The 27,018-nt window shown below is 41.6% G+C and overlaps 1 protein-coding gene across 10 annotated transcripts in view; it reads right to left on the reverse strand.

Moving 5' to 3' along the window:
- PCNX1 (pecanex 1) overlaps positions 1-27,018 on the reverse strand; it is a 307,205-nt gene that overhangs the window by 127,844 nt on the left and 152,343 nt on the right. For 8 of the 10 annotated variants that reach the window (XM_073609815.1, XM_073609816.1, XM_073609812.1 and 5 more), the window contains 4 exons: positions 25,081-25,174; positions 24,004-24,061; positions 20,981-21,198; positions 8,775-8,928 (listed from right to left, as the gene is read on the reverse strand). In XM_073609815.1, the coding sequence (XP_073465916.1) occupies positions 8,775-8,928; positions 20,981-21,198; positions 24,004-24,061; positions 25,081-25,174 (524 nt within the window). The remainder of the gene's footprint in view (positions 1-8,774; positions 8,929-20,980; positions 21,199-24,003; positions 24,062-25,080; positions 25,175-27,018) is intronic. The other 2 variants (XM_073609817.1, XM_073609813.1) reach the window with 1 other exon arrangement.

Raw genomic sequence — 27,018 nt, forward strand, 5'->3', positions numbered from 1 at the left:
GTCCTGCAATTGAAGTTCCCCAAAGCTGGCTTCCAGGGGCTCAACAGTGCTGAGATACGGGACTCAAGACCATCAGGTCCCGCTGGACTGGGAGTATCCAAGGAGCAACCCCAGCAAGACTCGCAATGTCAGTGTACCAAGGCCTCCTGGGCTAATTTGGCCAACATTAATATCAGTGTTACCACCTTACGGATTCTTCACAAAAGATGTGGCAGAATCCGAAACACCAAAAAAGTCAAATAAGGGAGAACCGGACCTTAAGGTGTTTCCAGTACATTTACCCCTATTGGCAATGGGACTCTTGTCCCGGAGACACCTGTCCCAAACTGTTGTAGAACTTGGAATCTAGTAGATTCCCCTGCAAAGTTCCCCTTGTCACTATCCTATACCTGGAATATGTATTGGCGATAGAAACAGTACTTGTACTGTCCCAGACAGAATGTGGTACACCTCCCTGAGTCGCATGACCTCTGGTACTGCCATGGTGGTTGATATATATGCCTGCAAAGGCATTTTCAGAGTGAACCTACAACTGGTTTGTTGTATAATCCAGTGCAAGGCCGACTGGCCAAAAATTCCAAGATATAGATAGACAATATTCCCTCATGTGGAGACCAAGCCTCCTGAACTGTAGCCAACCCCAAATCAACTTAGAAAGACTGGCATCAGTTGTTATTATTCCCTAAATTCCTGAAAAGGAAGAATATCAACCACTAATTTTTGCCTTGCAACACCCCGGAAACAGAGCCTTCAGGCAATCCAATGCCTGGATCTTCAAGTTCAAGACAGAGAGAATGATCCTCTACCAAGATCTGGAGTAGGACTGTATGTAGGGAACGTGCTTTAACCTAAATACATCTTTCTCCTGTAGAAATATATTGCAGGGACCTCTGGAATCGACTGCTTCCTGAGCAAAGATTATTGAGGTAATGAGTATTGAGGTGTCTTCAGCAAGCCCAGCACTGGGGCTAGACGCTTTGTGTACACTCCGGAGCTATGGACAACCCAAAGGGAAGATTCTCAAAAGAAAAAAAAAAAGGCTTTCCACTGCAAATACAGAAATCCCTGATGAGCCTGGAGACAAACAACCACATGAAGACTTGCATTTACAGATGATTTTGGACCCCAAAATCTACCTCTTGGAGAGAGGTCATCACTGAACAGAAGAATGTTCAGCGGCTTGAGATCTTAAGATAGACCTCATGTCCCTATTTGGTTTTGGAACTGCTACCATTTAATTGTCGCACAATAATGAGCACATAACTTCTGCTCCAAGAGCAAATGCAAGGCAAAGACCGACGACTCTGGCAGACCCAGACAGTCCCAAGAGGTGCACTTAACCTACCAGGTTTCTGCAAGCTAAAGATGGAACAAACCACCTCAGAGACTGCCCCAAGATCTTCTGGCCTGAGATACTCCCAAAACACAACCGCCTCAGATGCCTCCCTCATCCAGGTGGGGAAAAGCTTACAGCATCTGGTATTCCCGGGCAGTCTCCCCTCCATATACTAAACCAGGCTTGATCCTGCTTAGGCTTTGATCAACCGAGATCAGACATGATCAAGGTGATGCGGCCTCAGTCTATCTGACAAAAAATGAATGCGTCAGGCAACACTGCAATGCCAAACACCACAGTGGCTCAGATGCACCTGACACAACTGTCCATCGAGAGATGTGGACACCACCAGATCCCTGAACCTGACAGCGGTGTACCTGCCTCCCCCGGCTGCCTCTCTTTTCTGGAACCACTTAACTGGAATAACAGGTAAATAATGCAGCAACTATATTAGCAAACCTAATATACAGTCCTCCATGGATGCAGGCCTAAAGGAATGTTGGTTTACCACTAATGCAATCCCTTAGGTATGTAAGTATTCAGGTACCCAAATATGCAGTTATGTAAGTATTTAGGTATGCAAACATGCAGGTATACAAGTATTCTTGCCATTTCTGCCTTTATGGGGTTAAACGCTAGGGGGCGATCAAGGCCAAGGGGTTAAGTGTGTCCTAGGGAGTGATTCTATCTGTGGGGGGAGGATGGGCTCACTACAACATGACAGAGATCACTGCTCCCGATGAAAGGGAGCAGTAGATCCCTGTCATGTTGCTAGGCAGAACAGGGAAATGCCTTGTTTAAATAGGCATCTCTTCCTGCTTATATACTGTAAAAATAGGCCATACTGAGCGAGCCTGCGCCCTCTAGTGGCTGGAAGAGATACCGCAGCCCACATGACATAGCATGATTAAACAGCATACTGCTCCTTGTGGCCACCGGGAAAATAGTCACATCTCTCTCTCTCTTTTTTTTTTTTTTTTAAATAAAAAAAAAAGGGAAACTGCAAAAAAAGCAGACTTACCATTACTGCTGCAGGACTCTGAACATAACAGGAGTCCAATCTTCACCCAATCACGGCGAGCTGTCATAAAAGACCTTAAGGGACTGGGTCCCTCTTAATGTGAGTCCACTCCCCTGGACCTGTATAGCACCCTGTAGGAAAGCACCTTGGTCAGAACAAACACTGCACAGGGCTCCAATATGCAGGGTCCAGCGCCATAAGGATGCATTACAGGCAAAACCGTGAGGAATTTTCTTTCCAATGAGGCCAGGGCACCATCCATTTTGGCTGATAGCTTTTTTTGAATGGATTCAATTGAAGTCCATGATTCCTAATAGTACCGTTAAGAACCCCAAGTGTGCTCCAAGAGCAAATGCATCAGTGACCACAACCTTACAGACACTGGCGAAAAAAATGGTGCGCTTCCTGTGAAGGAGGGGTTATATAGGGGAGGACTTCCTGTTTGATGGATCTACGATTGTCCATTCACCTATAGGTGGCGTATAACCCAAGTAGTTATAATAACTGGCTCTGTGTCCTGTGATATACGATAAAGAAGGGGTTCCTTTGTGATTAAGGCCACCAATTTGCCTTGCAAAGGTGACGGCAATGAGGAAGTAATTGCGAGAGCAGACAAGGGAATATCCCTGATAGGTTAAAAAGGCAGATAGATCTAGACTGAGATCCCCACAGAGTCACTGGGGAGCAATATGTGTGACAGCCTTCAAAAAATAAAAGGATATGCGCTATAGATGTTTGTAGTGAGGGTCAAACCTCAAGGTGCCCAAAAATAGGAAGGTGAAGGTTCTATTTATGCAAGCGTTTTACAGAGTTACTTTGATGGATCAAAAACAAAAAAAACAAAAAAAAAAAACAATATTAGCACTTAGGCACTGGAAGGGTTTTGATATTTTGTTCTTGTGTGTATTTGATTACATAATGTGTACACAATTCAAACATTCATACTATAAAATTATGTAAACACCAATTTTAGCACAGAGATATATATAATATAGTGTGGGTCTGTGTGTGTGTGTGCACTATAATTCACTCAAAAAGGTTTAAAAATAAATACTAAAAGAACCGCTACTGATACAGATTTCTATAATGCAGTCCACTCCCCCAGAGTCACAGCAGAAAGTCATATATGGTTGTTGCATATATTTTTTTCCAATTAAAGAGTTTAGAGCTGTTCTGGATTCTCAACGCATTTTGTACACTTCTTCAGGAGAAACATGCAGGATTGTAGATTAACAGTACTAATGGATTCAGTTGCATCAAACATACCATGTCTGAGCAAGCAATCCCATGTATCTTAGACCAGGGGCACTGTATGCGATAAAAGCAAACTCTAGTATAGTAGTAGTTACAAAAAGTTTCAGTCCAGAAGGGCCCTCTGCTCACTGGCTCAGAATGAACATAGTATATTTAACAGTGTTTTAAGCAATGGATTCCATTAGTACTTTATGTATGATCCTCCATGTTTCTCCTAAAGAAGCCTATGAAAAAAGTGTTGAGAATCCAGAACAGCTAAAATCTTTGACTAGGGGAAAAAAAAATATGCAATAACTATATATGACTTTCTGCTCCAACCATGTGCTAGGTGATATTACAGTACGTTCAGTAGCGGTTCTTTATTTTTCATTTTTAAATTTAACTGAATTAACAAAAGATGCATGTTTAAGAGATAAATAACGGATGCCTTTATGTATATGGTTAAACGGGATGTTAGTGATTCCCCATTGGGGGAAAAAAACTTCCCAGACACCAAATTTTGAGTACAATTGTTAAACCAGGCCAGACTGGAGAAAGACAGGAATCGTGCCACAAAATATTTGCTAGGATGCAAAATCCTTGCGTTGCACCAGGAGAAAATGCTTTCCAGGTGTGATGGTAGCTAAAGAGCCGTATATCACACACACACAGGCTGAATATTGGGCGGTATTAGCTGGCTCCTTAGAAGCCGGCCGACATTTGGCCCTTGTGTAAGGCAGCCGGTCCAACAGAAGCAACCTGCTGGGTTTAACGAAAAGAAACTAGCGTGTACCAGGTTTTAGAGCGCAGTCAACTTCCTATTTTTCGAGAGCATAGGGATAACAATCATGTAAGGCACCTATTCTACCTATAAGACAGACACAAATGCGGAATGTGCCAGTTGTTCCCTGGACTGCAGTGTCTGAACATGTAAGTGGAGCTTTGGGAGAGATTTTCATTTGGAAAACAGACCTTGAACAGGGAAGTATCCAGGAGAAGGCCTAGATACTCTGATATACTGGTTCCAGTATGGACTTTTAGAAGTCCAAGATCAATCTGAAACTTTGCAGGGTCAGAACAGTCTGGTGGACATAGACAGTCTGTGCCGACTGTTCCCTCTGTAGAAGGTAGTCTACTTATTCCACTATGGGTATGTCCCAAGCACAAAGCAAAGCAATTAGAGGGGCTTGCACCTAAAAACCCGAGTTACAGTGCATAGACCAAAGGGAAGGCCAATGAATTGGTAATGTTGAAAGTCCACAACAAAATACGGAAATGCATTGATGCACTGGAAAGAAGGGGTCATGCAAGTAGGTATCTTATGTTCCACACAGAGCAGAAAGTGGAGAGCAAAATTCTAACTTGTAGCTGCTGGACACCACATTCTTGACCCAGATGTCTGAAATTTCCTGGGACTAGGTGGCCGCAAAGGTCAACAGACACACACCCCAACTCAATAGAATAAATAATTAGTTAAAACTAAATGCATAAATAGCATCAGGATGAGTGTGGTTAATAAAATGGCAGACACCTTTGAGCTATTAGTTTGTGTGGAAAGTGATGTGTGTAATAAACACAGGTGGCTAAATGCTTAAAGTGGATGTAAACCCAATGTCACCCTTTCTAAACTACTGCCATAGGGGTTTATCTATAGGGATATACAAGCCTCCTGCATGTATCTTTACCTGTCAAATGTCTCCCCTCTGTCTGTTATTAGACCTGAAAAACTGCATATTCTGTGGGTGGGTCTGTTGTCTGGAGCTCGGTGGGCGGAGTCGTGATGTCAGTAGACTCCCCGCCCACCTCTACACTCCTTGTCAATATGCATTTTCTCCTGTGTATTTCTTACACTGAACTTCTGCTATGATCTCTAACATCCAGTGAACAGACAGGAAAGTAACCACATGACTTCAGCATGCCAAATTATGCTGAGGTGTGGAACAGCCAATGCTTGCAGAACTGCTGAAGAAAAATACTGCATGTCTTAGGCTAGTGCACGAGATATGTAAAGCACCTGTCACTCACAGCAAGGGGGAGTATTTGACAAAGTTTTTCTCAGTTTGTCAAGATTTATTTCACTGAACAATAAAAGAGGATTGCTCAGAGATGGATTAACTCTGTGTGGCAAGACTGGGCTCAAATGATAGGAAATCTTATACTCTACAGTATGATCTAAAAAAAAAAAAAAAATAAAAATTTGGGGGTTTACATCCACTTTAATAGAGGAATCTGACATCTTGCTACTCTGGAAGTCCCATGCTGCCAGGAAACCAGAGGAGGGAGCTCTGGATACATGCAAAGATAAACAAATAGAAACAAGCGCAAGGGATCGAAGTATAGTAAAAACAATAGGTGTTTATTGAAAATTGAACAAAAAGCAGATGAACTTCTAAAAAGAACATTTGCAGGGGCTGTAGGCATAATGAGACAGTGCACTGCTGTACCACCTGGACTGCTGGTGTTATCTAGCTGATCCAATGGTGAACTGCCTGGCCAGGCTGCGGAGTAAGCAGCACTGTTCACCTGCTGGAAGCTGCTGACAGAAGCCCGGTTTTGGCGCTGACACTTGTGAAGCTTGCCCACATGGATTTAGTCTTCTAATGGCGTGTGCCCATAACAGAACGTGTTTCTAGGGGGATTCCCCTCTCCTCATCCTTCCCCCAGAAAGGTGTTCTTTTACAGGCACACGACATCCCAAAGGGCGAGCTTTACAAGTGTCAGCAGCAAAACCGGCTTCTGTAAGCAGCTTCCAGCAGCAGGGCAGCTCACTCCACAGTATGGCCGAGCAGGTCACAATCAGATCAGCTGGATGACATGAGCAGTTCAGGAGGTAGCATGACACTCCATCTTATAACCGCAGATGTCCTCTTGCAAGTGCATCTTGTTTTTATAAAATTTTTAATGAACAGCTATTAATTTTACTATGCTTAGGTCCCTTGTGCTGGTTTCTCTTTGTTTTATCCCTTATTGCAAGGAGGACTTGCTTACAGATTTGGAGGATTTCAAAGTCAAGAATTTATGGCAGAATCGAGTCCGAAGCTTGGGAGAAATGAAAATAATTCTAAGTTTCTGAGAAGGATTTTCCAGACAGACGATGCACACTGCACATAACGTGATATCTTAGTGTATACGTTTTCCAAAAAAGTTTGAGTGTAAAATCAAACACTAAATACTACTTGCGATATACAAAATGATGCTGTCGGCATCAGTAACCAGCACGCATGCGCAAAAACATAATGTTACACTGTGCCCCACCCGCCTGACGTGGCGTTCCATTACAAACAACGTCTTCGGGGTAATTTGTAACAAAAAGTGTATGTACGCTGGTCACTGATGCTGATAGTGCCATTTTGTATATCACAAGTATTATTTAATGTTTGCTGATTTTGCACAAAAATGATTTTTGAAAGCACATACAATACACTAAGCTTAAACAGCAGATTTTAAACAGTGTCACGCTATGTGCAGTATGCTTCCTTTTTAATTATATGGTCCATGCAGGAAGAGGTGTAGCGGCTTGAGTGGCTGAATACCTGCAGTCCCACGGCCTTGTGGTGTCAGATGTATGCCCTAGAAACCATCTGTGTGGGTTCTGCGAGTTTTCAATGCGATCCTGGGAAAGACATCTGAGCAGGGGTGGATCAGGAAGGCGCATGGAATAGGGAAAACAAGCGACTCTTTTTGACCTTGTGATATAGGGGTCATATTACAGGGTAAGGAGTTTGGTCATCTTTTCTGGTGGTGGTGGCTGGACTGGATTACTCATATCCTGGCAAGAGAGAATTTGGATCTTTTGTTTTCACAAGCACTTTTGTGGATTTTTTTTATTACTTTATTATTTTATTATTTTGAATATAAAAAGGACTTTTTTTGTGGACTTTCAAAGTCAACAAACTTCAAACAAATTGCATGTGGTGTATTACAGATTTAATAGGACATTACCTATGTTTGATGAGGACAGCACTTTACATGTATGGTTTTAAATCATACATAGTATTCGAGAATTCCTTCCTGGATAAAAAGGAATACAGTCTGCCCTGAAAGGTGTTTAAAAGGACTATAGGTGTCAGGTCCTGTGGAAGGAAATTGCAATCCACCCTGGAATTGTTAGTGGATTGGAAGCTGGCAAAGCCTGCAGGACCACTGTCCTTGAGATCCGTCATACTGATATATGTGAGGGATTCCCACAAGAGGTGCTCACAAGTATCTGTGGAGCACCTAGTGGCAGGGAGCCCAAGATATCTCCTAAGGAAGGTAGGGTGCAACAGGGGAGAAGGCAGGGAGTGATGTTCATAGATTAGCTAAGAGGTTCTCACACTCCAGAAAAATGATGTGTGCATGGGTAATGACCCAAATGAAGAATATATTTTTTGCAGAATACAATGTCCTATTCATCACTATTTAATATAATCTAAATTGAGTCCACTATGCGGCATCAGCAATATGCCCCAATACCCACACCTGAGCCCCTCTCGATCCAGCAATGTTCACAGGAGTCTCAGTTGTGTCTCTCCTCACTGGCTGAGACAGCAGCAGGAGTCACTGGCCAATGAGGAGAGAGCAGGGGCGGGCCAAGACATGACTGTCTTATGTCCGCACAGAGCGGTGCTCGGGAGCAAGCACATACCAGTACACCCATAGCAAGCAGCTTGCTATTGGGGACACAGGTCTAGGGGGAGGAACCTGGAGCACTGATGGGTGACTCGAGAAGATAATAGGGTCTGCTCTAAGAACAAACACTGTACAGAGCAGGCAAGTATGGCATATGTTTTTTTTTTTTTTTTTTTTTTAAACAAACCTTGAATATCATTTTAAAGAGACCAAAAATGGCTGAACATCAATGCAAAATCAAACCATCTCTTTAGAGGCTGTAGGCAAAACTTCCATTTTAAGGAGGACTACTTGGGTCACACATGTTCTTACTTGGACAATGGAGGAAGGTTTGCAAGGCTTCACAGTCTGAAAACACTCCTTTGGCCAGCCTTTCTGGAAGGAAATCATATTGACTAGACAGAAGTTTTGCCCATCACCTGAATGGTCCATTATGACAATCTTATGGTCTGTAGGCACCTTGATTGTCCCCACAGCCAAGATAATTTTGACAACGCCTGACTATACAAATCGAGAATTATAAAGAAGCTACAGCTTGTCAAACCAAGACAAAAAAAAAAAAAAAGTACTCACCTTAAGCAGAGAGTACTGACAGCTGGCAATAACAAGACAAAACTGGAAGACCCAGATATCTTTGAAGAAGCCTCCCGTGAGAAGTACAGAGCCCAGAAAGGCAACCAGAATGGCAAGAGCGATAGCCAGCACGTTTTCTAGGATCTCCCTGTTCCTAAATTGAAGAAAATAATTACATTAAAATTATATGAAAAGAACACCACAAAAAAAAAAATGCATTCTACAGCTCAGAGCTCACCACAAATAAGGAGTTTATATAAATGTAAGAGACTATGGAATTTTTTTTTTTATTTACAGTGGTCTTACAGCACAAATTCTTTAATGAAAATATTCTCTGCATGCAAAACTTCTTGCATGATTTTCTTGTTTCCATTATGTTAGGAGCTTTGGGAAAGCGAAAGACAATTTCTACGTACACGTCTTATTCACCTCGATACCAGCAAGTTTCTTAATTTCCACAAAATTGTAAAAACAATTAAAAATTACCTTGGAGTGGCAACTTTCCAAAAAAAGGGTCATTCTGGGGGTTTTCTATCTGTCCTGGCACTTTTATTTCAAAGGTTTTATTACAGAAAGGGAAGCTTCCCCCCCCCCCCGAAAATTTTAGTCTTTATTTTGCTATGTGCAAAGATATATTTTAATTGTCGTGCACATGGTCACAGAATAACCTAAAATCAAAAAATAGGATTTTTATAACAGCTTACCTGTAAAAATCCTTTTCTTGGAGTACATAATGGGACACAGCGCACCATAGTAATCACTATGTGGGTATATAGGCACCTTCAGGTGATAGACACTGGGATACCCAAATACAGGAAGTTTACTCCCTATATAACATCTCCTCCTTCCAGGAGCATCTCAATTTTTGTAGCAAAGCAATATATCTAAACACCAAAAAGAAGGGAGGGACCCCTGTGTCCCATGATGTACTTCAAAAAAAGGATTTTACAGGTAGGCTGTTATAAAAATCCTATTTTCTTTATTGTACATCATGGGGCACAGAGTACCATAGTAATCACTATGTGGGACGTCCCATAGCAATGCTATTTGAGGGGAAGGAGAGACAACCCGTAGGGCACCCCCAGACTTGAGGACTTATACTGCTGCCTGCAACACACTGCTCCCAAAGGCGATATCCTCATGTCTTCTTACATCCAGCTGATAAAAAAAAACTTGGTGAATGTATGTACTGAAGACCAGGTTGTGGCCTTACAGATCTGAGCCATGGAGGCCTGGTGATGAACTGCCCAAGAAGCACTAACCGCCCTGGTAGAGTGCGCTTTGACTTGAAAAGGTGGAATCTTACCCCTTAAATCATAAGTCTGAATTATAACCTGCTGAATCCACCTAGCGACAGTGGATTTCAACGCTGCCTGTCCTTTCTTAGGACCTTCGGGCAGAAAAAAATAAGACATCAGTCTTCCGAATCTGAGCAGTCGTCTTTAAAATAGACTTTGACCACTCTCACCACATCAAGACAATGTAGTAACTTCTCTTCCCTGGAACATAGTTTTGGAAAAAAACGATGGCAGGACAATATCTTGGTTCAGGTTAAAACCTTAGACCACTTTTGGCAAAAAATCTGGACGAGGGCATACCACCACTCTGTCCTCATGAATAATTAAGTATGTCTCTTTACAAGAAAGAGCAGCCAATTCCTAAACCCTCCTTGCTGAGGATATAGCAACCAAGAACACCAACTTCCTTGTCAGAAGGGAATATGCTGCATCGGTTCAAATGGCTGTTTTTGTAGCACTGACAAAACAAAGTTCAAGTCTCAGGGGTTCAAAGGTGATTTAACTGGCGGAAAAAGCCACATCACCCCTTGCATAAAACCCCGGACTAAAGAATGTGTAGCAAGCAGTCTTTGAAATAAGACCAATAAAGCTGTGCCTTAGCCTTTAATAGTACTCAAGGCCAACTTCATTTCTACCTCTAATTGTAGAAAGGCAAGAATTCTGCCTATGATATACCTCCGAGGGTACCAACCCTTGGATTCACACCAGGAAACATGCCTTCCAGACTGTATAATTTAGTTATAATTCAGTTCTGGAAGCTGGTTTCCTTGCATTAATCAAGGTATAGATAACTGACCTGGATAGCCCACGTTTCTTCAGAATGTGGGTTTCAATAGCCAAACCATTAAATTTAGCGCTCGTAAGGTAGGATGGCATATCGACCCCTGTGAGAGTAGGTCTGGCCGTAGTGGAAGGGCCCATGGATCCTCCACTGCCATCTTTATGATTTCTGCATACCATGACCTTCTGGGCCTTGCTGGTGCTACCAGAATTACCGGCTTTCTTTCCAGCTTGATCCTGCAAAGAAGTCGTGGCAGCAACTGAATAGGGGGAAATGCATAGATCAGTGAGAACTGATCCCACGGGGTCACCAACGCATCTGTTCCGCATGCGAGTGGATCCCTTGTCCTTGACACAAAGTTGACTAACTTCACGTTGAATCTGGATGCTAGAAGATCTACGTCCGGAGTCCCTCATCTTTGGCAAAAAGCCCAAAAAATGTCGGGGTGAAGAGACCATTCCACCTGGAATAACTGCTGGCGACTCAGGTAGTCCGCCTGCCAATTCTCTACTCCTGGAATCAAAACTGCCGATAGGTGCGGAACATACCTTTCTGCCTAAGTTAGAATATGGTTCACCTCTGTCTGCACTGCAAGACTCTTGGTGCCCCCTTGGTGATTGATATAGGCCACAGCTGTGCCATTGTCAGATTGGATCCTGACAGGACAATCCCGTAACCTGAAAGTCCAGGCCTTCAGAGCTAGACGCACTGCCCGAATCTCTAGGATATTGATGGGCAAGGCTCTTTCGGTTCTTGACCACTGTCCCTGGACAGTTGTCTTCTCTAGAACTGCTCCCCAGCCTGAAAGGCTGGTGTCTGTCGTTACCACTTTCCAGATAACTAACTGGTCTGAAGGATTTTCCTTTCAGCAGATTCTGGGTTAGTAACCACCAACTGAGGCTTTGGGACATTCTTGGGGACAGCCGCATTGGCAAGTCTAAAGCTTGGATCGTTTTGTTCCAAGCAGACAGGATACTGTTTTGCAACAGTCTCGAATGGAACTGGGCACAGGAAACCGCTTTGAATGAAGCCACCATCTTTCCTAACAACCTCATGCAAAGGCGAATGGAGGGATCTCCTTTCGACCTGACCATCAGCAGCAGCTCTCTTATGGAGTTGATTTTTGCCTGAGGCAAGAACACCTTTTTCTGGGCTGTGTCTATGATCAGGCCCAAATACTCCAGCTTTTTTAGCGGTTTTAAGGAGACTTCTCTAGGTTGAGAATCCAACCCAGACTTACCAGGTAACTGGTTGTAATGCGTACACTTTGCTCCAAACGAGCCACCAATTGGTCTATAAGCAATAGATCGTCTAGGTACGCCAAGACTGTTATATGCTCTGTACCCTTAACCTGGCTAGAGGTTGGGCCAGCACTTTTGTGAACACCCAGGGTGCTGTAGCTAGCCCGAAGGGCAAGGTTACAAATTGAAAATGCTGCTGTTTTACTTCGAATCGCAGAAACCTTTGGTGAGCGGGAAATATAGGGACATGCATATATGCATCCCTGATGTCGATAGACGCCAGAGGTTCTCCTCCTTGTAGGATAGAAACTACTAACCTGATCGACTCCATGCGAAAGGAGCGGATCTCTTCAGGAACTGATTTAGATTCTTTAGATCTAGAGTAGGTCTGACATCCCCATTCGGTTTTGGTACCATAAAGAGGTTTGAATAAAACCCCAAACTTTGCTCTTCTGTGGGGATCTGTATGATCACCCCCTGAGTAAGTAATAGTTCTAATGCCCAAAACAGAGATTGCTTTTTCCCTGGATCTTTGGGAATGTTTGATCTCAGAAAACAAGACGGTGGAAACTCCTGAAATTCTAGTTTGTATTCTAGAGACACCGTGGAGATGACCCATCTGTCCTGATTTCCTCTTGCCAGACTTCTGAGTATTGCATAAGTCCCCCCCCCCCCACACTCTGGCGAGGGGTGGGGGGCCTCTTCATAATGATGCTTTTGAATTCTGCTTTGCAGCTTTCCAGCCCCGGGTCTTCTTCTGTGCCTGGGACTGACCCTGAGGCTTTCCTCTAGAGTCTGACGGTGGAGGCCAGTTCCTAGGCTTCTTCCCTTACCTTTTTCTCACTGCAGGATACTGCTGTAACAGACAGATCCAAACTTTACCCATCACGGCGGGCTGCATTAGCAAACCTTCAAGGACCGGGTTATAGGAGTTCCACTCCCTTGGATCTGTATAGCACCCCTCAGGAAAAACTTTAGGTAATGTAGCATGACCAAAAAGTCCTGGGTCCTGGGGTCCAGCCCTACAAAGAGGCGTTACAGGCAAAACCTCATGCTTCGTATATGAGGCCTGGGTACCATCCACCTTGGCCTCAGTGGTACTTTGGATGGATCCGGTCTATGGAGGCTGTTTAAATCCAGCAGGGATCCCTCATGGAGCTCTTAAGAGCACATATTCACTCGTGACCAACACCTTAGACACTGGCGAAAAAACTGAGGTGCTCCTCGAAGGAGGAGGGGTTATATAAGGAGTGAACTTCCTGTATTGGGTATACCAGTGTCCATCACCTGAAGGTGCCTATATACCCACAGAGTGATTACTATGGTGCTCTGTGTCCCATGATGCACGATAAAGAAATGTTATTTTTCTCATTTGTGCAAAAGTATTTATTTAGCCATAGCTGCTGCAGATGTGGGCATTCAATAAAGCACAGACTGAGCAGCAGGATGTACTGGAGACACCTTGATATTTACCTGCAGTGATGTGAATGTTAATAAAGCACTGTGTTTAATTTTTTCTAGAGAGTCCCTGGAACACCAAAAAACGTGTGGCACGGCATGTTAATTCTAGTTAAGATACAATACCAGAGCTTTGGCCCATCTACTTTACGTCTTACTCTAGGGCAGTGATGGTGAACCTTGAGGTTTGCCATCACTGCTCTAGGACATGAGTGTTAGATGGGAAAGGCCAAAGTGGCAAATTCCTAGCTGAAGTCCGTGTTTGCATAATAGAGCATTTTGAGATTTAAATATCCCAGGGCACCATAGAAAAAAACTGCTAAGCGAAAATTCGTTGAGGTATGAAAATATTATATATATATATATTTCCAAGGGTAGCCACGGCACTCTATGCTTGAAGTAACTGCCCAGGTGTTCACCCACAAAGAAATCCATATACATATTACCAAAATTATTGGGACGTCTAGCTTTACACACACATGAACTTTAATGGCATCCCAGTCTTAGTCGGTAGAGTTCAATATTGAGTTGGCACACCTTTGCAGCTATAACAGCTTCAACTCTTCTGGGAAGGCTACCCACAAGGTTTAGGAGTGCGTCTATGGGAACATTTGACCCTTCTTCCAGAAGCGCATTTGTGAGATCAGGCACGGATGTGGACGAGAAGGCTTGGCTCGCAGTCTCCACTCTAATTCATCCCAAAGGTGTTCTATCAGGTTGAGGTCTGGACTCTGTGCAGGCCAGTCAAGTTTCTCCACCCCAAACATGCTCATCCATGTCTTTATGGACCTTGCTTTGTGCACTGGCCCAAGTCATTTGGTGGAGGGGGGATTATGGTGTGGGGTTATTGTACAGCCGGAAATTCATTTTTGCATTTTTCCAGTTGTCACCATCCCAGGTGGGTGAACAAAATACCCAAAAGCCAGTTCCATCGGCTCAGGAGAAACTGTACTAGACTAGAGGACTACAGTTCCCAATGCACTACTCTTTCCAAAAAATACATCGACAAGGGTTAGCCCTCTAATACCATCAGTGAAGCTGCCTCCCTCTATCTGACAGATACCTTACCCAACCCGAAGACTCGGAAAACAGAGCCTACGACCAGATTTATTACGCAGTTCCATGCGAGTCATAAGAAGATGGAACAGATTATCAAAAAACACTGGCCGATTCTAACTCAGGATCCTCATTTAGCACCTTCCTTACCTACTGTCCCTCAATTCGCTTATCGTAGGGCCCCCAACGTCAAGACTAAAATTGCTCTGAGCAAAATCCCAGTTCAGAAAAAATCTCTTATATCTAAACAACTTACCCTCATTCCATTAGTTGGCATGTACCGGTGCAATAAAGCGCTATGTCTCACTTGCTCCCATGTCACACATGGCAAAAAAACCTTTAACACCAATGGTAACCAATACACCATAAAATTCTTTTTCAATTGCTCAACGACCTACGTTATATATTGCATTTCTTGCCACTGTGGGCTCTTATATGTAGGTAGAACTATCAGAACTCTACACGCTAGGTTTGGGGAGCATAGAAGAGCAGTGCAAGTGAACAATCCTTTATACAGCACTGCTCGTCATTTTACTACCCATCAACAAAACATTTCAGATTTAAATGTGTGGGTCATAGAATCTATATCAGACCGTTTTACCCCTGCCGAAAGATTCCAACGCCTATGTAGGCAAGAAACTTTCTGGATATACACTCTAAACAGTATGACACCCAATCGCCTTAACGAAGAAATAGAGATAAATACAGTAATATAATATGTCTCTGTCCTTAGGTTTTTGAGGAGTACCATCTGTACACTAATGTATGGTCTAAAGATGTATACTGTACATGATCTATGCTCGTGTAGGTCTATACCCTATTCTGTTCTTTTTTTCTTGTTTCTGTAATCCATTCCACAATTTCCCTACAGTCCCCTTACTTTGGCCTTTTTACATCAATACTTAGTACTCATTATAATTCTAATCTTGTTCATTATCATCATCTCATTATTGGTTGTTTGTCCGTCCCATTTTCTTAATTCTTCTTTTTAATTGTTCCCCTCTTTAGTCCATATGCATGAGTATGCTCTCTTGTACTTATATATTGTATATGCACACACACGCCCACTCTCCAGCTTAAATTTTCATTATATCACATTTTCGCTCCCCACTTTTGATTTTTACTTCTCTTTTATCTCCTCTCGTTATTTCTACATATATTATTTTCATTCATATATATTTTTCCACATTTTTTCTATATATCTTTATTTTATTTTTTTTCCCCCCATATATTTTTTTCTTATTTTTACTCTTTTTTCTTATATTTATTTTTTCCAAATTATTTTTCAGAATCATTTATTATCATTATTATTTCTCATCATCATATTTTTCGCCCATTTTTCAACCATCAGTATTATTTCTTCATTTTGATCTTTATTTTTATTAATATACATATCATAAACTCATTATTATTATTTCTTCATATATATTTTCACATATATATTTTTTATCACGTTTAATTTTAAGTTCACACTGATTTCTATTATTCTCTTGCTTGGTGTACTTATTTCATCTCATATTTTTCTCCAGTTGCTCCTCTCATTATTTCTTCTTCTGCTGACGCCGTCACCTAGCGACGGTCTCCATATAAAGGACACTTGCTCTATTAGCCCGCTAGATCTGAAGAAAATGCGGAAGCATTGAAACGCGTTATCTGACACGTCCATACGTCACCTCCGCTTTCTTGTTCCTGGTGCAGTGTGCGCCTCACGCTGGTTTCCAACTGGTTCCCGTTTCCTGCTTCCGGTCCTGGCTTTTGATGTCCGACTAGATGCCAGCTCTCCTTACGGACACCCGGATTTCACGATCTTCCTCTTAGTCCAGCACCCATAGCTGAGACTTTTTTCACCACAGACCGCCTGCACACTCTCTTCCCAGCGCTGTGACCACAGTCTGGAGCCTGCACCGTGACCTCCATTAGCATCGAGATGACGTCCCTGGACCAGCTATATGTCCTTGTTTGCCTGTATTTCACCTTGTTCCTGTGAGTAGCCATTTGGCTGTTGCTTTTATATATTTTAATAAAGTCATTTATGATACTGCACTTAGATTGGCGCTTCTTGGCCTTTTATCCTTATATTGTCTTTCAGAGTTGTTGCTTCCACTCTCAAGTAAGCAGCCGCTGGTGCAAAGTATCTGATTCATTTGAACTGCATTATCTCATTGCTATTTTTTGGACTTTTTAGGCACAGTATATATATATATATATATATATATATATGCGCCCTGCATACCCATATCTATACGGTTTATCAGCCATATATTGCCGTTTTGGACTCTTGAACATTTGGGACTTTTTTGCTTCTTTTGTGTCATTTTACGTTTTCATGTCTGATTGAGTTCTTGCGCCATTTTCTTTTTTCTAGGGTTATTGTTCAGGGGTTGGGCTTGGCCTCTAAGTTCCAGGGAAGGCAACTCTTAAGGCGTGACCATACCAAGACATTTTAGACAACTTCATGCTCCTAACTTCATGGGAACAGTTTGGGGATGGCCCCTTCTGGTTCCCATGTGACTGCGCACCAGTGCACAACTCCTGCTGGTGAGAGGAGGTCTGGGTATCCTCCAATTTGAAGAAGTGGTGGGAGAGTTGCTGAACCGAGGATTCTAGAGTGTTCGCTTTCTGGTCGGTGTTATGGACTTTGGTGTTCAAGGCCGTCAGTTCGCTCAATAGGGAATGAACCATCGGCAAGAGCCTGGAGGTCAGCTTTTGTCGACAATGCCTGCAAGAGGGAGCAGATGCTCAATTCTTCAGGATCTCTCAGGGGGGCTGGCCGCTGGTCCCATAGCCACCGAAGAGGTAAGCTCAAATATCGAAGGGGTTAATATAGGAGATGCCGGAGGGGTAGGGGCTGTTACCTCCACTGAGCCAGATGACTGGCTGTGTGCATCAGGGCCGCTGGCAGACGGGGAGGCCGTTGATGGAAGACAGGCCGGCTCTTGGATTCCCTTCAAGGTCTGTGAGCCTGGTCTTTAGATGGGTATTTGGTGAGAGAATTTTCTTTTTTGTCTTGGAGGACCCAGTCAGTCTCTTGCTACTTTTCATGAGTAGTGAGGTCTGTTGGATAGGGCTATATCGTGGCTGGAAATCGCTCTCGGGGTGCAGAGCTTACAGAGAGTGCTGCCTCACGCCGACATGGCCTTATTTCACGCAAGTGTTGATCGGTAGATTAGACACTTAAACGGCATCTAAACCCAGAGCAAAATATAATACATTTCAACATACCAGTCCACAGATAAGGTGGCTGTATTTTTAAGGCCTTTTTCCTTTACTTTAGTCTAGTCATCCTACCAGTAACACACTTCCTGTCTTAGGGATGGCAATGCTCACTTACTGTATCTATGGAGCAGCAGTCAACCGAGGTCAGTGTATGTTATGCCTGCAGGACACACCTCTCCCTTTCTACTTCTCTATAGCATAGACAGGAAGGTGTTCTGTAATTTGCCAAGAGAGCTGGGGAACAATGCTATTAACATTTTTTTTTCAAGCTCCCCATTGATACAGGTATTTGTCTATTATATACGATTGATTTTGATTCACAACCTTCAAAATATGCTCACACTTATACCAGGAAATATTTTCCCAGTATCTGCATTTACTATTACTCGGTAGTTTTCAATTTTCCAGTTTAATGTACACTTTTTAATTTCATTTTTAATTTTTATTTTTAATTTAGTTCCAATCTAAATTGTTACTCCTGTTTATTTCAATGATAGACATTGAAGTCATATATTACAGTTATTTATCTATCTTACCTACCTTTCAATAATACCATTATGACTCTAGATTACTATTTCTCTGTATGAATCATATCATCATTACCATGTGAGCTCTTGGATGACAAGGCTCTATTCCCTACAGGGAACATGAAATAAATTATTATATTATTATATCTACCCTTCTACCCTAGTTTATATAGAGATATAGATCAAATTATTTAATTCTCTTATTAAATCAATACTAATATAAGCTATAGATCATATATTACTCCTAAAAATAATTTCATTACTTGCTATGCAGCCGACACTGCCATCCCCACATTATTCCTTTTTATTACACTCAACACCTTATTTGGACATAAATGAATATGCAAATGGACAAGTCATGCAAAATAACCTTTTTATTTCTATTTACATCATTTACTATTGCACTTTTATATTTTTTCTTTATCCCCAGGGATTCCTCTTCTGCCTCAGTATATTCCCTCGGCCGGGCCGCCTCTGGTGAGGTACATGAGGGATCATCCCTCCACCAGATCCTTTTTTCTGTACATGTCATTTGTTATACAATTTTCAAGCATATGACTTATTAAGTACCAGCGCTAAAACTTAATGCTACTCCAATTGCAAGTTCTTATGATATCTAACCAACCAATGTTCAAACATCTCTACAAATCAACTATATGTAAGTGTTTAACCGGTTCAATACAGGGCATTTTCACCCCCTTCCTTCCCAGGCCAATTTTTAGTTTTCAGCGCTGTCGCACTTTAAACGACAATTGCGCGGTCCTGCAAAGTTGTACCCAAAAAAAATTGACGTCCTTTTTCCCCACAAATAGAGCTTTCTTTTGATGGTATATGATCACCTCTGCGGTTTTTATTTTTTGCGCTATAAACAAAAGAAGAGCGACAATTTTGAAAAAAACACAATATTTTTTACTTTTTGCTATAATAAATATCCCAATTTTTTTTAAAAAAACAAATTTTTTCCTCAGTTTCGGCCGATGCGTTATCTTCTACAAATTTTTGGTTAAAAAAAAAAAAAAATCGCAATAAGCGTATATTGATTGGTTTGCGCAAAAGTTATAGCGTCTACAAAATACGGGATAGATTTATGGCATTTTTTAAAAAAAATTATTTATTTTTTTTTAGTGGCGATCGCGATTTTTTTCGTGACTGCGACATTATGGCGGACACATCGGACACTTCTGACACATTTTTGGGACCATTCACATTTATACAGCGATCAATGCTATAAAATTGCATTGATTACTGTGTAAATGTGACAGGCAGTGAAGGGGTTAACCACTAGAGGGACACAAGGGGTTAAATATGTTTCCTAAGGGAGTGTTTCTAACTGTAGGGGGCAGGGACGTACAAGGGGAGGAGACCGATCAGTGTTCCGCTGTACTAGGAACACAGATCGCTCTCCTCACAACTGACAGGACGTGGATCTGTGTGTTTACACACACAGATCCACGGTCCGGCCCGGTTAACGGGCAATCGCGGGTGCCCGGCGGACATCGCGGCCCGAGCAACGCGGCGGGCGCGCGCCCCCTAGACGGCCGGGAATCCCAGGCCGTCATATGACGTCCACCCAGGATGGGAGATCCCATCTGTGGACGTCATATGTCTATGGCTGGATAGGGAAGTGGTTAAATATAATGCCTAAACTTAATATCTGCTGCTGAACTTTGTGCTTTGATTTCTTTCTTTAAACTGATTTTCTGTACATTTAACTTCATTTTAGATTAGCTTCACTTAAACCTCTACACCCCTGAAGAAGAATTTGACATATATTGAAACGCGTTGGGTGTAAAGAAAATTCATTATCTACTTTCCTATAACATTATACATGTGATGTATGAACAACCAATGCCTTGTTATACATTATATTTGTTTTTAAAGTTTTTTCAATAAAATCTATGTAAATTTTTATAGACATTTTTGCATATTGCCTTACTATCTAGAGTGCCTTAAAAGTCCACTTAGGGGAACCCTCTTGCTTTTTTGAATACTATTATTGGATGTGGCACTCCCCCTTCACTACATGGTCTGCCGGTCTACCTCTATTAGCATGCTATTAACAATGCACCAGATGCAGAGATCACAGAAAGTTATCAGCTCACTATATATTTCTGGCAGATCAACAGGAGTGTTTTCTGCACTTATTCAACAGAAATAACAAAATGCTTTTAGTGTTAACGTTGAGGCCTCGTTTACAACAGGAGTTGTGCAAAAGCTTGTGTGACACGTTTTAAGGCATCCTAATAATTTCAATGGCCTATTAAAGTAAGAAACATGAAAAAAAGGTGCAGGCACAATTTTTAAATGTTTTCTAGATGTGTGGGGGCACCATTAAGAATGAATGGTGCATGTCTACAGAAGGGCAGCACGTTTATGCATGGTGAATGCACGCATTCCTGTACTGCACCTGATGTGAATGAGCCCTAACCGACCTAAAGAAATCAAATAAGTGAAGTTCCGTGTTCGGGTTTACAAACACTTTATTAAAGCAACTCCTAACTTTAAATCCTTGATCGATGCAAAGAAACATTTTAACACCAGGCCAATCTTGTGTCTCTTTAAATATTTAAAACCGTACACATTCCTTGAAAAACAAACTGACAATAGGGTGATTTCTTAGTCTCCTTACCTGTCAAACAAGGCCAGGAGTGTCAGCCTGTCAAAGTTGATACCAACCCACAACTTAGGCAGTATCCAGAGGCGGTAGTAGTGTTTCACTTTGTGGGCTGCCTGCTCCTGTGGCTGCATCTGATCTTGCAAGTCAGGGCTTAGGTCAATATCCTGCTGCTCTAGCAAGTCTGTATCTATGGTCAGCAGCCTGTTTAATCGAATCTGAGGGAGAGAGAGCTACCAAAGATTCAGAAGAAGAGATAGAGAATTCATAAAATGCATCAAAGTGTTACATAATCTAATAGCAAACTGATGCCTGAAAAAAGTCATTAAGCATATTTAAAACACTATAAAATTAGCAGATTAAAAAAAAAAAAAAAAAAAGTTTTTTACGATCACATGACAAAATGGATTGGTTTGCAGAACTAACCTCATTCACAATATTTGCATTCCATATACCATGCAATAAGCAATAGGTTTTCTAAATCAACCCCATACAATTGCAGATTGACTGCCCTAGACAAAATTTATTCTTCACGTACCTTTAAAGCGGAACTTTAATCAGAAAAAGAAATCCTAATAGATCACTTTATGCTTGCCCTTTTTACAGGTAAAGCTACGTAAAACATTAAAAATTAAGTGCCAATACTGTAATACACTGTCTCATCCTGCTTTGCACAGCCTCAGCTGCTCTTATTTTCGAAACGGTGTCAATAATCTGTGAGTCACTAGAGGGCGATTAGCTGACAGCCTAAAGATTTACTACTGCTTCTAAGAGGAAGGAATCAGCAGGAATAACAGACTGTACCAAGGAAGGACAGATTAGGGAGGAAGAAAACAATAGCAGGAGGTGACAGAACAAATTCTGCTGTTTCAGCAGGAACCAGTCGAATTTCAATCAGTCTATGGCCAGGCTGGTCGAACTGACATCAATCCATGGATCGACTTCATTACAACCAGTCTGTTTTTTTAACATGATCATTGCTGGCGGCTATAGCAGTCAGCAGTGATCATTGTATATAGCGCTGTGGGAGGGATTCCCCCATCAACACTGATTCTGTTGATGGGGGAATCAAGCAATTTTCTTTCCTTCAACCCGTGGTTGAAAGAAAGAAAATTGCATAATGTATGGCCTGCCTTAAACTTACAAGGACAGTGTCTTATCTCTTGGATATTTTCTCGGTTCTCCCTGCCAGGGCATCTGTGAACTTGAGCACTGTCAGCTACGGCAGCCTTACCCTCTAGCTGATCTAAAACTTACAATCAAGGCTGGAAATGCACATATTTCAATTACAGAAAGTGACAGTTTCTGAGACTAAGGAGAGGGGGAAAGTTCTCAGAGGAAGTGACTGCTCTTGGCTTCAACATAATGGCGGCTCCAACCAGAAGAAACTGGAACAATGCTGTAGGTGTTTCGTCACATATGGCGACCCATCACATTTGGCTACCCGCTGGACTGCTCATGCGCGACGACGCCATATGCGCTCCAACACTGTGGCGATCTGCGCTTGCACAGAATTTTGTGGCCACATCCCTGAGTTCAGGTTCAAGCCCCACCATCCAAGTGGACATAGAGTTAGATTATATTTATGTCGAGCGAAGCGAGGCAAGCGAAGGGAGCACGCGAGTGGCCCTGTGGCAAAGTGGTCTTACAACAGTGTTGGAACGCATATGGTGGCATCGCGCATGCACACTCCAGCAGGTAGCCAAATGTGATAGGTCGCCATATGTGACGAAACATAGGCAATTTACAGCAAACATTCATTTTGGTAGTATAATTTTTAATGTGGAATTTATGTTCCTTGCTAAATAATTTTCTATCAAGTTGTTATGGGTAAAATTCCACTTTAAAAAAAAATCTAGACCAAAGAACAAAATTGAAGTATATTACAGCTTATAGTCATTCGATGTAGTTGCTGCAGAATTTTTTTTATTTGCGAAAAACATTTTCAGAAAGTATAGAAAAAACTGGTTGATCTTGCCAGAAATGCAGTGTTCAGGTCTCTTTCTGTGAGCTGCATTGCACTGAAAGTCATCTTGGTTGATAGGACACAGACAGTGATTCAGGGCCGACATTTAAACATCAATTCTGTGTAAACAACGGTGCCTGCTTTGATGATATTTACATGTTGGCTGTTAGCAGCGGCGGTGGCCGATAGAGTACATTTACATTGTATGCTTATCTTATGTACAGATTGCACTGTATGTGTCTTTTTTTTTTACAACTGACAATTTAATAGAGTGCTGGCAGCAAAGCTATTCCTACACTTCTGGTGCTCTGAGAGAAGACACGCTGCCTTCTCACACACAGCATGCCTGCCAGCTGTTCATTCACAGAAGGCATTGTGCCCAGTGAATGGGCTCACATAATACAAAGTACTCAACTGGGCAGGAAGAGGGGCGGGCACAGTGGCTGCATGTGACTCTGCAGCTAGAGGAGCCGAGACCAGAAAGTCCAGCACCAGAAGTATAGCCATTCCTGTACTACCGGTGTTCAGTAAAAATCTCAGTTGAAAATTAAAGGGATAAGGCATGCACCTCCTTGAACCTAACCCCCGTAATCCAGCACATTTTACAAAGTAGCTGAACTCCTGGAGTTCAGCTTTAAAGATTTTTTCTGAATGGAGAAGGAGCGGGTGAGTTCCCAAACACAGTAGTTTCACAGCAACTCAGCCCAGAGTTTGAAGCCATTAATCCCCACAGCGCTGGAGGAGGATGGGGTATCCCTGCAAGAAAGGTTTCTATAGGATCCAGTTGCATGATGTGGGACATACTCCACAATAGGCAATATGCCTAAAGATTTACAGAGAAAAAAAAAATAGCAAATTTCAGCTTTAAACTAAATCTCCGAACAACAAAAGTGAATGTTTTCCAGTTTTCTCCACAGAATCAAAGAAATAATTAGCATGGTTCTTTTATCAGTAGAGGTATAAAGTACCTGCATGTCGGTAAAAGATGACTAGTGTTCAAAAACAATTCATACATTATGGAATGAGCAGTAATGACAATTAAAAGGTAAAAAATAATGTAAAAGAATCTTACTAGATCATGTGGGTAGAATCTAACTGAGGTAGAGCTTGAAACATGGGAATCTGTGTCACTGTAAATGAAAAAAACATATATAAATTAAAATTGTTTAATCTCTACACAATTACCGAATGGTGCCCCGTTCAGCAACATCTTAATTGTGGCAGGAAAGGGAACTCTATTAAAGCATAAGTTCCTGCTACACCAGTAATAAGGGGTTAACAATCAGCATGTTCCAGCACCCCCTCCCTCCAAATGTCCCTCATTGTGGTTGAGGCTGGGTCCACGCGGGTTTCCCGGCTTCCATTTCGCATAACAGGAAAGTGTGACCGGTGCTCAATGGAGCCGGTTCACACATCTCCAGGATGGCCGCAGTCCACATTAGGAAAGAGTCCTGTGCTTATTTGGCTCCGTCACAGGTTCGAATTCAGGCAAAAATTCAGACCTGATTCGTTCCTGAAAAACGGAGAACAGGGACGCATCAGACCCCGTGCTGCAAGCCGCACCTGCAGCTAGTGTGAACCCGGCCTAAAGGTCAAGTCCAAGCAGAAATAAAAAATAAATGCAGTTATAAATGTATTAAAAATTATTACATGTACTTTAAAAATGGAATTAGTATAAACACCTGAATTTAACTTGATTTCAGCCTCTTGTAACCCCTGTATAGCAGCAGTACTGGAAAAGCACTTGTGAACAATCAGGGGTGCTATATTCACATGTTCTTACAAGGGACATTCTGACAATACAAGACAGCAGATATATGACCTCATCAGTCTGCTGCTTTGTTTTTACATTCCAATTACAACCTGGGGGCAGGAATGTGACCCAACTGCACCAGCTACAGCAGAGAAAAATCCGGTAACTGAGTTGGCTGTGTAAATCTCAGGACTGGATGAACAGAAATGCAAATCCTTTAGCAGGTACCTCCCATATGCATTCCAAATTATGTATTGAGAAGCTTGCTTGGAGTTGAACTTTAATCATGTCAGAAATTAACCAAAGTCATTCTTAATATAAAGTGACCGGTTGAACTGAAGTAAAACTGTCTGGAACGTGTTAAAATCAAATGCTTAAATTCACTAATGCACCAACCAGAGGTTATTAGATGTTCTCCTTGCAGCGGGTTCAAAGTTCACTAATGACATGTCACAGCCACCAGTTTCATACAGAGATGGGGTGAATTTACCTGGAGTGGGTATAGGAAAAGAAAAGAATAAAAAACAAAAAAAAAATAAAAATGATTAAACAACTATCACATGCTTTAAAACACCAATATATCAACAAGGCAAACTTGGGAGGAAAAAAAAACATTGATTTGAAGATTTGAATTCACTGTTAATGGCACTTGTTGTTGAGTATGGTCTACACTAGTTTTTAGAGTCAATTTTAGAAATGACTCCAGCAAGACATTCTGACATAAAATGCCAGAATTGTGAGTGAGTCAGTGAGTGCATTTCCTTGGTTTACTACATGTCTCTTTTTTATGGAAAAGCACAGCCATTACCCATTGAAATAAACATGTTTTAACTAAAATACAACACAGGAACAGTAAATGAAACATCGAGTGCTACGGTTCAAACCGATACACGGCTACCCAACAGAACTCACTGAAATTCAACCAAGCACATCCTAATCCTGTCACTTGTAAAATAGGGAGGAGGAATAATGCAAGCAAAAGCTGGCTTCAAGAAATCACTAAAAAATGAACACCACCACCAAGGCGTGAATAGCCACTGTATATTAGGCCAAAAGATGAACTAGGAAAATTAATTTTCGTTCCAAAACTTGGGCACTACTTTTCAAATGCATTTTTGCATAGACAACACCCCTATGGAACTTCTGTTTAAAGTTCTCTACAAAATACCCTGCAGTTTTTTTGTCACAATCCATAAATGTAGGTAATTGTGAACCAAAAAAAAAAGAAAATCTTATGGTGCTGGTTTTGCTTGTAATTTTATTTCTATTCATTTTAGCAACACAAAAGCTCTCTCAAACTGACATTTGCACATGAGCGTAACATTTGAGACAAGTATTGGTGCATTAGTATACTCAAGAGTGAATGTAGACCATGAAATATGGCAAAGTTGTAGAAAATATGCATTATATTTTACTTTTTGCTATAATAAATATTACCCCAAAAATATCTAAAAAAAAAAAAAAATTCCTCAGTTTAGGCTAAGTATTCTTCTACATATTTTTGGTAAAATAAAAAAATTGCAATAAGCGTATATTGATTGGTTTGCGCAAAAGTTATAGCGTCTATAAAATAGGGGATAGTTTTATGGCATTTTTATTTTAATTTTTTTTTTTTTATTAGTCATGGCGGCAACCTACGATTTTTATCGGGACTGCGACATTATGGCGGACACATCAGACATTTTTTGCCCTATTTTGGGACCATTGCTATTTAGTTCCTGCTGGATCTCTACCATGGGCCAAGTCATAGTGTCTAGAGACGCTATGGTTTTTGTATCCTTTGCGAATGTTCACTATATGTTCATTAAGCCTTACATTAAGCGCTCGGGTGGTACGGCCCACATATTGTAGCCCACATGGGCACTGAAGCAGGTAGACCGCATGAATAGTGCTGCAAGTAATAAAAGATTTCACTATATACTTCTTAGAGGTAGCCCTAGAGGAGAATTCTATATATATTTTTCTTTTTACATTAGTTAAGGCCACAAACCTGACAGCATCCACATTTGTAATATCCAATAAGGTCATGGAAAAAGAGGAGATCTAGAGGGGGTCTAAAATGTTGATTTCAGCCTCTATAAACAACCATGGGTTTCAGAGGTAAAACTGGTACTCATTTTGTAGTATATGCCAATGTTTGTGCATTATACGTTTGATGGTTAAGTGTTGAGTGGAAAAAAGAAGTGAACAAAGAAAAATTGGTCCGATTCTCATTAGCATCATTGGAATCATCTACCCTATCTCCAAGTAATAAATCCGTATCGATATTTCTGACTTGGTTAGGTGTAGTCTCCAACACAACAGGATCATAATCCTTTTCAACAAATCTTGGTT

Source organism: Aquarana catesbeiana, linkage group LG13, assembly GCF_042186555.1.
Source record: "Aquarana catesbeiana isolate 2022-GZ linkage group LG13, ASM4218655v1, whole genome shotgun sequence".
NCBI classification, from domain to species: Eukaryota; Metazoa; Chordata; class Amphibia; order Anura; family Ranidae; genus Aquarana; species Aquarana catesbeiana.